This window comes from Pongo abelii, chromosome 1 (assembly GCF_028885655.2).
Source record: "Pongo abelii isolate AG06213 chromosome 1, NHGRI_mPonAbe1-v2.0_pri, whole genome shotgun sequence".
Classification (NCBI taxonomy): Eukaryota; Metazoa; Chordata; class Mammalia; order Primates; family Hominidae; genus Pongo; species Pongo abelii.
In genome coordinates, this window is record NC_071985.2 from 11,467,769 (window position 1) to 11,480,781 (window position 13,013).

General features: G+C 36.2%; 1 protein-coding gene across 1 annotated transcript in view; it reads right to left on the reverse strand.

The window, feature by feature from the left end:
* RYR2 (ryanodine receptor 2) overlaps nucleotides 1-13,013 on the reverse strand; it is a 786,704-nt gene that overhangs the window by 63,501 nt on the left and 710,190 nt on the right. Inside the window, exons 79-82 of the mRNA XM_054561059.1 lie at nucleotides 12,668-12,767; nucleotides 11,282-11,361; nucleotides 9,209-9,285; nucleotides 8,032-8,105 (exon numbers count right to left, since the gene is read on the reverse strand). Of these exons, the coding sequence (XP_054417034.1) occupies nucleotides 8,032-8,105; nucleotides 9,209-9,285; nucleotides 11,282-11,361; nucleotides 12,668-12,767 (331 nt within the window). The remainder of the gene's footprint in view (nucleotides 1-8,031; nucleotides 8,106-9,208; nucleotides 9,286-11,281; nucleotides 11,362-12,667; nucleotides 12,768-13,013) is intronic.

The window sequence follows — 13,013 nt, forward strand, 5'->3', positions numbered from 1 at the left end:
CACTTACTAGAAAGTATTCAGAAAAACACTGAAATAAATATAATCTACCTGTGTACCTAAAAATGCTCTGCACAATGCATAATGATTGATTTATAACATCATAAAGAAGTTTTATTTATTGTCGACACACACAGTATTTTCTTGACTGTATACCGAAACACGTACAAGTAATTTCACTTATATAAGGACACACCGTACATCGCAGAACAATGGGAAGAGGGGAGGGTTGAGGGAGGGGACGAGTCAGGCCTTCATTTACCATCAGGTGATACCAGGTATAAGCTGGGGTACTGTTGCTTAATGAAGACACTCCTATCTGATTAAAATGCTGCCATTGCCCATGCTGCGAATAAGTGGTAGAGTAACAGAGATGGATGATGGCTTTATGTCTGCAGAAGGTACAGGATCAGCAGTCTATTTTGTGATGTGTGCAAAAGAAATTCCATTGTAAGATGGAAACTAAGATCAATAACAAATAACGGAATGGAGCAACATGTAGTTGAAAGTGCTCTTACATTGGTAAATTATGATTTGTAATTGCTGCCTGAGGGCTCAAGGTACATATTGTGAAGGAAATCCGTTTGGTTTCATTTTTATAAGAGGCTTAAGATTTTTAATACTGTAATAAAGGGAGAGGTATTTCAATATTGTTGCTGCTTCTGAGTTCATTCTTTGCATCTTCATTTTCTCTTGTATAAAATAAAGATAACATGTACCCTGTCTACGTCCCTGGCTCTTCATAACCTGTGTTAATTTTTTGTAAATTGTGGAAAGGTTAATATATTAGGTGCAGTGGCAATAATACTAAAAAATATGGAAATATCATGCCAAGCTGCTGAATAAAGCGATTTGAATTTATTAATTGTGTTTATATCTCCTGAAGACCATCTTCATGGATTAAAATGTTCTCAAAATTACATTTTTTTCTTGGAAATAATCTAGGTAGATTTTGTTTAATCAAGCTACGAGTGAAACGGTAAGTCCTATTTTAAAGATCTAATAAAGTTAACACATTTTTAAAGTTCACTGTTCTACCTACAATTGGTGAATTAAGATAAATAGACTCCAAAAGACTAACATTCTCATTATCAGGTCCTGTCATGTCAATATCTACAATAATGCACAGGTAAAAGGTGAGGCATGAAGCATAGGACTGGCCACATTAAAGGATCCCCTATAATCTATAAAGTTGACTCAAAAGCACCCCACTGCCATAGAGGAAATTATGCTGATTGTGGATCTTGAGAGGACTTTAAGATCGATTCTGCATTTTGCCAAAACTGAAGAATGCTAAAAATATTTTAAAATAGTGAAAAGTCAGGTATTTTATTCCATGTGGGAAGTTTTAATACTGCTGCTTAAGCGGCTTAAGTATGACTGCTTCAATTATATTACAATTCAATTAAAAAGTAAATTTAAAAAATAAGTAAGTTTACAGTTAATATTTAGTTAGTTAGTGACTACAGTGTGCTAGGCATTGTGCTAGATATGTTATCACATCATTTCAATTCAGGTTTATTATAATTCTATAACTTAGCTAAATGTAATGCCATTTTGTGGTTCCGTGAACAACTGAGAAATTAAATAACCAATGTCATATAGCTATCGACTGGTAAAGAGTATGATTCCAGTAAACTTCAATAAACATTCACTCTTCTGTGGCAGGCACCTTGTGAGGTGAACATAATCTCGAACCTGAAGAAGTTCACAGTCTAATGGAAGATACAGGAAATAAACAGATAATTTCAGTATTATATGGCCTTTCTGAATTCAGTGTGCTATATTTTCTAAATGTTGTAAAGTTACCATCAGTAACTAATAAAATCTTTGACTAATTATCATTACACATACTATATGTTATTTAAATTGTGAACTTGTACTTGTTTTCATCAATTTTAGAATCAAAGGAAAACCATGTCTAGATATGTGACGTTAGTCAGTTCACTGTTCTGAGCCTTCGTTTAATCATGTTGATATAGAGATGAACAAACTCCTCAACTCCTCATTTCATAGGACTGTTGGGAGAATTGAATTGGCTCAGACAATTAAAAGTGCTTTGAAGTCTACAAAGCACAAAAGAAATAAATGTGAAGCCTTAGGTCAAATGACCTAAATTTCTAAGTTACAGAATTTCTGTAGGTTGTATGACAGTTGTTTGTTCTATAAATTCCACTGAGTGCATTTATTAAAATTTAGTTAACAATCTGACAGCGGTGTATACAATGCATTCCTATTTCCAATGCCAAGGCAACGAAAATGACCACTATGTGAAATAAATCAGGTTTGTCCCAAGGATAACAGAATTAAAGTATGTTCTGTTAAACAAACTAAACTAGCTGGAGTGGAAAAAAAAAATCCCTTTGCTTTCAAATGTGATTGCATATTGTTTCTCTTATAGCCAAAGCCTAAGCTTCTCAGCTGTCAAGACTCTCACTGAAATTGTTACTGTTTTTCATCCATTCCGTTCATCAGCATCCTTACGGATCTCCCTGCCTTGAGACTCTGATACCTATCTTACACAATGTTGCCTATGAGTGATTTTCAAAAGCACCATTCCAATTATCCTACTTTCCTGGTAAACAGATGGATTTCTTTAACTGTTTGTTTGAAAAGTCTACTCTGAAGAATTCCCTCTAATCTATCATTAGGCATAACTCAGAGCTCTCCCACTGCCATGCAGGAAATAATAATACTGGTCACTATCTTTGGAGGAGTCAATTTCTATTTAGTAGCATGACTGAGAAATGGGAAATCTACATTGTACTGTTAGTGGAGTCTAGCAGAAGCATTATTTGAACAATAAACGTTAGGAATTCAATTCTAGGTGGATCATTTAATACTACACATAGTATCACTGAAGTGGTATTTAATGGCTCTCTATGGCCTCAGATAAAGTGTAGATTCCTTGGCAGGGCAGAGAAGGTCCTACGTGGCCTCCCAGGTACTATGTTTCCATCCTCTAGTCTGATCATTTTCCTTCACAACAGCTTAGTCACCATTCTCTGCCATGTTTGGTACCTTGAACTTTGCAAATGCTGTTCCCTCACATTGGAATGTCTTTCTTTGCCTTCCTTATCCACCAGCTTGATTCCTAATTCAGACTACATGTCTCCCCCAGCCCCGCGACATCCCAGCAGCTAAGTACTTCCACCTAAATTCCTTTATATGCATAAAGCATTGTTCTGAAGTTATTTGTTTACAAGTCTGTCTACACAGTACTGAGCTCCTAAATTGTTTCCAATGCCTAGGACACCATCTGGCACATAATAGTCACTCTAATTTAAATGAGCGCTTCAAAGTTTAAAAACTGTGCAAGGATGTTAAGAAAACATATTTGGTGCCACGAACGAACATCACAAGTTTTCCTTGAAGAGAAAATTTACCCACAAGAATGGCAGAATAAGGTACACAGAATACTAAGCTACACTTGTGAAAGTATTTGGAAAATCTTGAGGAAAAGGTAGCCCATAAATAATTAAGCAATAAAAAGAGTAACAAAAATTTAGGGTAACCAATACTTAAAGATCAATCCAATCCCTTTGCTTAATCAATTTGTGTTGCTTCAACTTCACATAAATTTGATTAGATGATTATAAATATATCAGTAAGAACCTCAGTGAAACAAATTATCAGATACAGATAGAAAGGTGGGGAAGGTTAATTGTTAGTTAATGTTGTAGTGAGGATTTTAAAAAATCAAACTATTTTTAAGAAATCAGATCAACTTCAAAACTTCGTCTTGCTTTTATGAAGTCCAGGACTACCTCATCATCAAAAAAAAAAAAAAAAAAAAAAAAAAGAAAAAAAAAATGCAGTATCCTCTGCTATATTCCAAGAAGAATTTTGAAAGCAGAAAAATTGCACTTTCAATGTCATAATGATTTGGTAATGGGGTTAATGGTTCTGATTAAAAAAAGCAAATTAAAAATCCAAGAATGGAATGACATTTTAAATATTCATACAGGTTTTGTTTTTGAATTTGATTAAGTCATTAAAAAAAAACAACACATATAAAATATACAGCACAGACAACATTGAGCATATTACAAACTAACACATTTCCTGAAGAACCTTAAAAAAAAAAAAAACTGGGAGGCTCAGGCTTTTGCAGAAATGAGAGAAACTTAGTATAAAAAGGAGACAGAGGTCAAACTTGCATGACAATAATGGCAGCAGAAAAAAAACAGTATAAATAATTCATCTGAAATCTGTATATACAAACCTCAAAGAAACACATAGTTCCTCACGGCATCTCAATACCAGGTTAGGAACATTCGTGACCATAAAAAGTTCAAAAGCAATTGTGAAACTTAACAATAAATGCAAAATTTGGCAAGAGATTTGTGTCCCGGAAAGGGACAAAGAACAATAAGTCAAAGGGCAGCCAGGCGTGGTGGCTCATGCCTGTAATCCCTGCAGTTTGGGAGGCCGAGGTGGGTGGGTCACCTGAGGTCAGGAGTTCAAGACCAGCCTGGCCAAGATGGTGAAACCCCATCTCTACTAAAAATACAAAAATTAGCCAATTGTGGTGGCAGGCCTGTAATCCCAGCTACTTGGGAGGCTGAGGCAGGAGAATCGCTTGAACCCGGGAAGTGGAGATTGCAGTGAGACAAGACTGCACCACTGCACTCCAGCCTGGGCAACAGAGTGACACTCCATCTCAAAAAGAATTAAATAAACAAACAATAAGTCAAGGGGGAAAAAATGCTACCTAAGGCAATGGTAGACATGAAGCAAGCCCCCGAAGAATATGAAAAGACGGGAGGGAAGTGACTTGGCTCGTGGGATCTGTAAATTAAACAGTGGGAGGCAGAATGCCTGCATTTCAGTCTCAGCCTTGCCGCTTAGCTGTGTGACCTTGGACAAGTCAAGAAACCTTTCTGTTACTCTGCTTCCTTATCTATAAAATCAAGGTAATAGCTACCTCATTGGAGGGTTGCGGGTATCAAAAGTTCATGCATTTAAGCTTATACATTTTCCATGGCTATCTAATTTATGGTCATATTATCGTCATTAGGAAGAGACTTAGCTTAATAAAAACAGTGGGCAAGGATGTAGAAGATTCAGATACAACAGATTATTTTCTCAGTGCTAAGCCCATGCTCTCTGAGCCTCAAGTGTTGAAGCAAGTGACATCACTAACAGATGTTGCTTTTTCAGCCTTTTCTATCCCTTCCAAGAGGGATGATTGATTTTTCTTCTCCTATGAGTGTATGTAGGCTTTTTTAACTTTTATAGAATCTTAAACAAAAGAGTGGTCTCAAAACAGATATGTTTAAACATGCCAAAAGAGTCTGTATAGGAATTCTTAAAACAATCTGGAAAATACTGTAATATTAATAGAGCTAATGAGTGGCCCTTACATATGCTCCTAATAGGTCTCTTGATTAAGGCAATAGCATGTATTCAGAAAGCACAATTTAATCCTGGAAGCCTTGTTGGTGTCCTAGGTACTATCTAAAATCTCATCCCTTATTTCCATTGCATAGAATGTCTTTCAGGAACTACTTTGAATTACTAATGGCATCTTTGCTAGTATATTAGTTTGAGGAGCAAATAGTTGCTATTGTTTCTACTGCTCTTTGAATTCAGTCACAAAAATAAAAATTAGTTTTGATGTTAAATGATTTGTAATCTGTCAGATTTTCAAAGGAATAGAGAAAAACTCAGTAGGCCTCCCAATACTTGGAAGGCAACTGGCAGAGCACACTGGCGAGGAGGAGACTCAGCTTGTCATGTCCTCCTGGAATCTGTCACCGATTTCCCGTGCACCAATCAGTACAGCCATAAAGCCACAGCATGTTCAAGACAGAAACACCAAAGGGAGACTAGGGCACACATTCTAGGATCATTCATTGACAAAACAGTTGCAGACGCTGAGCCCACCAGAAAGGTTTTTAACTGAAAAACAACAAAACCAATCCAAAAACGTAATTGCAATGCTTGTTGCCCCTTCATATCTGACATACTAATAACTGTAAATCCTCATAGAAACAAGAAAGAAAAGGAGGAAAGCTAGATGTGTAAATGTAAAAAATAACAGGATGCATAATGATGGAAATTAAATAATCTACTTGTTAAAACAATCTACAACAAAAAAGAATGCACAGAAATTGTCACTATCAAGTCTGTACACAAAGCTAACAACAAATAAAAGAGCAAATAAACAAAAGACAGTTCATTTTTAATAATTACCACGCTCATGAGTGATGACTGAGGAAGGGAGGGTAGTACATTTACAGTAGTCGAAAGAAAAGGAAATGGGGAAAAAGAAAAAAAGTTGAGATTTGGCTTTTGTTTTTCTGTTTGTAAGGAAATAATACAAAATGTGTTAATCGGTTTGAGTAATTAATTTCTTATGTGTTGAAAAAGAATGCACAAGTTAAATCAATCTCATTTTGAGAGATATGAAGAATTCTCACATCAGAATGGTCACTCTCACAAAGTTCTTTCTGATTTGGGACTCGAAAATGTTATTCCAACCCATATCTGCCTGACGAAGGAAAGGAGGCTAACGAAAATAAACCTAAGTGGCTGCTATTCCTTTTGGGAGCTGATATGAACAGCGACTAAGAATGACTAATGGATTTGTGGTAGGAGCCCCTGGAACATTAGGTAATAACTACAGGGGAAAATGAAATTGATTTATAATTCCAAGACAGGGAAGTCAGGCTTTGGACAGAGACTTCATTCATTTTTAGAGATTTGGCTGAAAATTGCTTAGGACTTTGGAGAGATGTTGGAGGTAGGCAGGTGATAGGCCCTGAGATCTGCAGTGGCTCCAAGTTCTGCAGATGGGCCCAGAAAACCTAAGTCGGTTTAGAGTGGCACTGGTCCAGAACCTTAGGCCAGAAAACCTAAGAAGTCATAGAATGGTGTCAGTGATTGTTCTTGAAGGTAGCTAAGTCAGTTAAGTAACCATATGACTTATTTTTGTTGACTGGACTTGTACATCCAAATGTCAAGCAGAAAATAAAATAGGAGCCGCATAGTGCTAGCAATGTCAGAATGTGTATTAATAAACTTTAAAATACAATAAGAAATATTGTTTTTCCTATTTGTGAGAACAAAAAATACATAGATAAATTAGTTAATCCTAAAACATTTCAGAGAAATAAACATAGACTACAAATGGCAGATGGGAGAAAAAATTATTTTTTGAAATAAGATTAGTCCAATAAAAGACCCAATGTTCCAAAACTAATAATTGACAAGAAGACATATCCAAACCACACAAAACAAACAAAACCAGATAGACACATGGGGCCCTGAGTAAAACTAGTTTAAAAATCAAACACAAAAGAATAAAAACAAATCAAGCCAAAAACTATTGAAGATTTTTTTCTTAATAAATACTCCTAAAATGAAAGGGCAGCAAAGGTTATTTCTGCTTTAAATGCATTGTATGCTAAACTTTCTAGTTTATACCAGCATCTATTTAGAGAGAGAAAAATTCTAAGATCACGTGTATCACTGCTTTTGTGCACAGAATTATTTAAGTACAATAACTGCTCTTTAATTTCTTTCATCAATCTACACTTGCAAACATGTATGGATTTGAGGATCACTGTGCTGGAAGGGAAGAGGAGAGAACAGGAATGAGAGTAGACTGAAGGAGCTCAAAGGATTACTATCCTAAGGAAATAGAAGAATGTGAGAGCCCGACTTTGCTGAAGTGGCCAAAGAAAGTCAAATGTTCTTGAAAGGTTCATCTATGTGGTTTATGATTTCCCAGAAAATTATCTAATAAAGGATCTTGATCCTTCATTCAACCATTATTCCTTATTGAAAACCCAGCAAGGGGAAAGGCCGCTGGCAACGGGGCTGGCACACAAGGAGTTAATGACTGGCGTGGAAGGTTGGTTTTGGGGAGTGACCGGTGTCCAACTATGAACTTTGAAATGAGTCATGTAAGCATTTCATCAATTTTAAAATAACTTCGTATCTCTCTACTTGAAAGGTAATTGATAATTGACTCGTTTCAGGGAGGGAAGGGAGACAGGTGATCCTTTTAATGTAAGTCATTAATACCTGATCCTTCCTCTGTCACCATCCCAAGACCTTCAGCTTTGTTTTGTCGCTCAAATGCATTTAGGTCAAGGACGCTATAATAACAAGGGAAAAAAAAAAAAAACATTTAGAGGACTAATAGAACATTTTCTTTGTTCAGGAGAGCAAACACCTAAACATCACATATCTTGGAATATGAACCAAATGTTAACGTACACTGAAAACATGTCTCCATTCATTGCTTACCAACCATATTTTCTCAGTGGCAGACTAGTGTCTCCCCTGGGCCTACACTGAAATGATCCAAGTGGAAGTCAAACATAAAGCATTCTTGGGTTTCAACATGGGGAGTACATTACAAAGCTAGCAGATGTGCAGAAATAAAATTCTAATAATTATGTTTTTGCAGTTGGAATAGCTTGTCACATTAAATATGTGTCAGATTCCTTAGTCAAATGCTGTCTGAATGATTTTGAATCTAGAAAAAAAATGGAAAACGATGACCGCAAATGAGTTAGTGATCATTTAGTCACAAAATGAGAAATGGCCTACAAGCTCCTAAATAAAACTAAATAGAATTTTCTTTTTTAAAAAAGCATACACAACTCATTTTCAAGTATGCAGAATATACACTAATTCTCCAAGATCCCTATATAAACACGGGAGAGGTTTTTTTGTTTTTTTTTTTAATTAGAGACAGGGTCTCACTCTGTCTCTCAGGCTGCAGTAGTGGTGCTATCATAGCTCACTACAGCCTCGAACTTCTGGGCTCAAGAAATCTTCCCACCTCAGCCTCCTGAGTAGCTAGGACCATGGTACAGGTGTGTTGCCACCATGCCTAGCTTTTTTTTTTTTTTTTTAATCTTTTTGTAGAGATGGAGTCTTGCCCTGTTACCCAGGCTGGTCTTGAATTGCTGGCCTCAAGGGATCCTCCTACCTCTTCCTCCCAAAGCTCTGGGATTATAGTACTATGGGAAAGCTATTTTAAGGCATTATTGCCATTCTGTAAGTTATTAATTATGATATTACCAACCCCCTAAAACAAGATAGAAAACAAGACACTGCCGATGATCCCACTTTAAAGTGTTGTTAATCATTAACTATTCTTCTATGTGTAATTATCGTCAGAGTAAGAAACAAACGCTTTGAAAAAATACAACCACCGAGTAGAACCCCCAAGAAGGAAGTGAGTCCTTACCTACATGACTGCATCAGGCCGGCCAGGCTCTGAAAGAAGCCCACATCCTTTTTCTCCTTGAGGTAGTCAAGCATTTTCTATGGGAATTATAGAAACCACATGGCCACTGAACAAAAATCTTATTGTTTGTTAAATAAATAAACAACCAAAACAGGCTTTCCATTCTAGAATAGACAGAAAATATTCACTGCGTACAAACATGACTAATGCCACCTTTATCATGAAGTAGGAACACGTGTCAAAGCAAGATAGTTACACAAACTTGGAATAAGAGGGTTGCTTGCCTTACACATCACCACAAGCACCAAAAATGTCAGGGGTAATATTACTCTTAATTCTCTTCTGGTCACTCTTTAAGTAATTTGGTGATTCAGATACTGTAGCGCAAGTTAACTGGGAAGAAAATTCCTATAGATGTTATTCACAGGTTTCCATACCAAGGTGATTTCATTAAACAGCATTACAGCCTGGGCGTGGTGGCTCACGCCTGTAATCCCGGCACTTTGGGAGGCTGAGGTGGGCAAATCATGAGGTCAGGAGTTTGAGACCAGCCTGACCAACATAATGAAACCCCGTCTCTACTAAAAAATACAAAAATCAGCTGGGCGTGGTGGCATGTGCCTGTAGTCCCAGCTACTTGGGAGGCTGAGGCAGGAGAATTGCTTGAACCCAGCAGTCGGAGGTTGCAGTGAGCAGAGATGGTGCCACTGCACTCCAGCCTGGGTGACATCTCAAAAAACAAAACAAAACAAAACAAAAAACCCCAAACAGCATTACAATCTGAGAGTTGTGACTGCCATATGCTAATGCTATAGATGGAAATTCAGTTTCCATTACCATAGTCTGTAAATTGAAAAAACAATAGGAATCATTTGGCTACTAAAATGTTCTCCTTTGTTCTCAGAATGACATCCAGAATCTATGGTCAAAATTTTGGTTAAACATAAATGTAAAAAAATGCTAAAGCAATGCTTTGCCTTGTGAGCTTACTGTTACACGGCACAACGAAACAGCTATTTCTGACATGGTTAAAATGTATTAGAGATTTCAAATGTAAAAGCACATACGAGATGATAGAAAGCATGCTGAAAGGTTTAAGGAAATAAGAATACTGCTTTTCTCCAAATCTGGAAGAGCAGAACAATTCCTGTTATCAATGCTGTTCTAAAAAGGGCTCAGCTAAGCAGACAAAATTTTAGTAGTAATCTTTTTCAGATAGCGAAGGCAATATAAACTAAATATGTAAAGGATACATATGCACAAAGTATATGCACGTATGCATATATATATACACACACATGCACAAATAGCAAATATACACATAGTGCATGTATGATACACAGACGCACAGACACACATATATACGCACATAGACACAAAACCATACAACCATTTAAGGGGGGTGTGATAACTTTTGGTCAAATAAAAAATGAAACACTGAATCATTTTTTTTCAAACAAAGGAATGTGGCTTACAGGATCGAAGGAGATGGTGGGATATATATTTGAAGTTATAAAGAAAACAGACAAGTTCCACATAGACAAGAAGTATACATTACAGGATCTCTCACTAGTGTCTCTGGATCTAAGGACTTCTGAATATATATACTAAGTAATGAGTGTCTTCTTAAGTAAAACATAAGCAAGAGACATTATTTTTTGATAAATGTTTTGGAGAGATTAAGTGTTTTATTTTTCCTTTTTTCAAAGCTATATAATCACTTATTCTGGGAACAGAACGAGCCGGTCACCCCTGCCAGGTTCCATAACCAGATAGCCACAGTTTGGTAAATGCGTGGTGAGACAGTGGTTCATACCTCAGCACCAGAATTCATTTGACATGATAAAAGGCCACACTTGATGTTTTCAGATATTTTAACATCATTTTATGTTTGGATTTGTAACACTATCACATAATTACTTTTTCCCTCTTTCGCTCTCTCTTCAGTACTGTGGTAAACTAAAATTGAGCCATATTGTCCATAGAAAATAAAACATTTTACAACAAATCGTTCTTTACTATATGGTCCATTTGTCTGAAAAGTACATGATGTGAATGACTGGAAGCTGTTACCTGCTGTACTGTGGAGTTCCCACCATTTAAAATAGCAATTCCAAGTTTCAGAGTAGCTGCTACCATTGGCCCAGTTTCACCTAAGAAATATAAAAAAGTAGCGTTCCTTATATCATTTCGCCTTCTATATTAACCTATTCTACCTCCAATGCTGCACTTCTAAAATTATTATTATGCCCCCCCAGGCAATCTGTTTAATGGCAGAGGGAGACTGACTTATGTTCCAAAAAATACTAAAATAATAATAATGCATATTTGGCATCAACATTTCTAATAAATTCTCTATAATATCTAAGAACTGAAACCATAAGAAGATACAGAAGTAACAGACTAGGAAGACAACTGATTTTGAAATATTGAGACCTGAAATTATTAAGATTCAAGATTAATTATGTGTTTAATAAACATTAAAATAAGTATGAGCTACTTAAAAGTTTCTTTAAAGAAAATTTCTCTCCCTCTTCCCTCAACAGTATTATATATGAAGAACTTTCATCATTTTCATTGTATCACTTTTATTTTAATATGTTTGAAGTCTGGTTTATTAGGCAGACTATTCTCAATTTTAAGTTATTCGGATAATAAAATGTTATTTAGTATATCGTATTTCATTTTTCTTTGTTCACCTCTATTTATCCTAGAAATACAAATAATCTTCTATTTAAGGACAAGAGTACCTAATAACAGAATGTACCACCATTACTTTTCCATTCCGTTACAAATTATATTTAAAATGTTTTCACAAAGAAGCTCATTTGAATGTACAAAAAATCATCTTGAAACAGCTGGCTACTGAGACATATGACAGCATCTTAATTGTGAAAAAAGTGTCACTTTAAAAGTCTCCATATTTGTATCAAGGCTCAGCAAACTATGGCAAAATACCATAAATTACATAACAAAATTACAGCTTGCCACCTATGTGTGTAAACAAAGTGTGTGTAAATAAAGTTTTTCTGGAACACAGCCACCCTGTTTGTTTACTTATTGTGTCTGGCAGCTTTCGTGCTAACATGGCACAGTTGAAGAGCTGTGACAGGTTGCATTACCCTCGAAGCTGAACATATTGACTCTCTGGCCTTAAAGAAAAAGCTCACGCACCCCCATTTTATAGGATCAGTCTGCTAAGGTTTAGTTATAACATAGTTTCCAAAACTTAAAGAACAGAATGAAAATGAATCTGTATAGTAAGACTCTGAAAAAAAAAATTAACATTGGTCTCCGTAAACAATGAGAGCTTGTAATTGTGAATAGGCACTTGATATGGTCATGAACCAGAAACCCCAGGACTAAATGAGTCAGTGGAATTGAAATGAGGGAGCACCTTGAGAGCAACGAGGAAATCTGAAGAACAGACACTTGTAAAGGGAACTCAAGGAACCTTACCTTTGCTGGCACTGATTGTCTGTAGCACCATCTCAGCCGCGCCACGATCGTGGAGTCGGGCTTGCTGGTACAGAAGCTTTTGCTTTTCCATTTCTTTTTCCTGAACACAAATCCCAACCATTTATGTTGAGGGTATCAGTAAGCACAGCAGATTTCTACAGACCATATTTTTAGTCATCTCTTCATGTATGGGCTCTATGACAACATTATGGACCATTTCAACACCAACGATGTTCTTAAACAGATATTATTAACATATTCAACTATTGTTTTTTTTCCCCCTTTATAGTTTTCTTTATATGCTTTTGGTACTGGTTTATCAGCATGGATTTTTTTTTCTCAATTT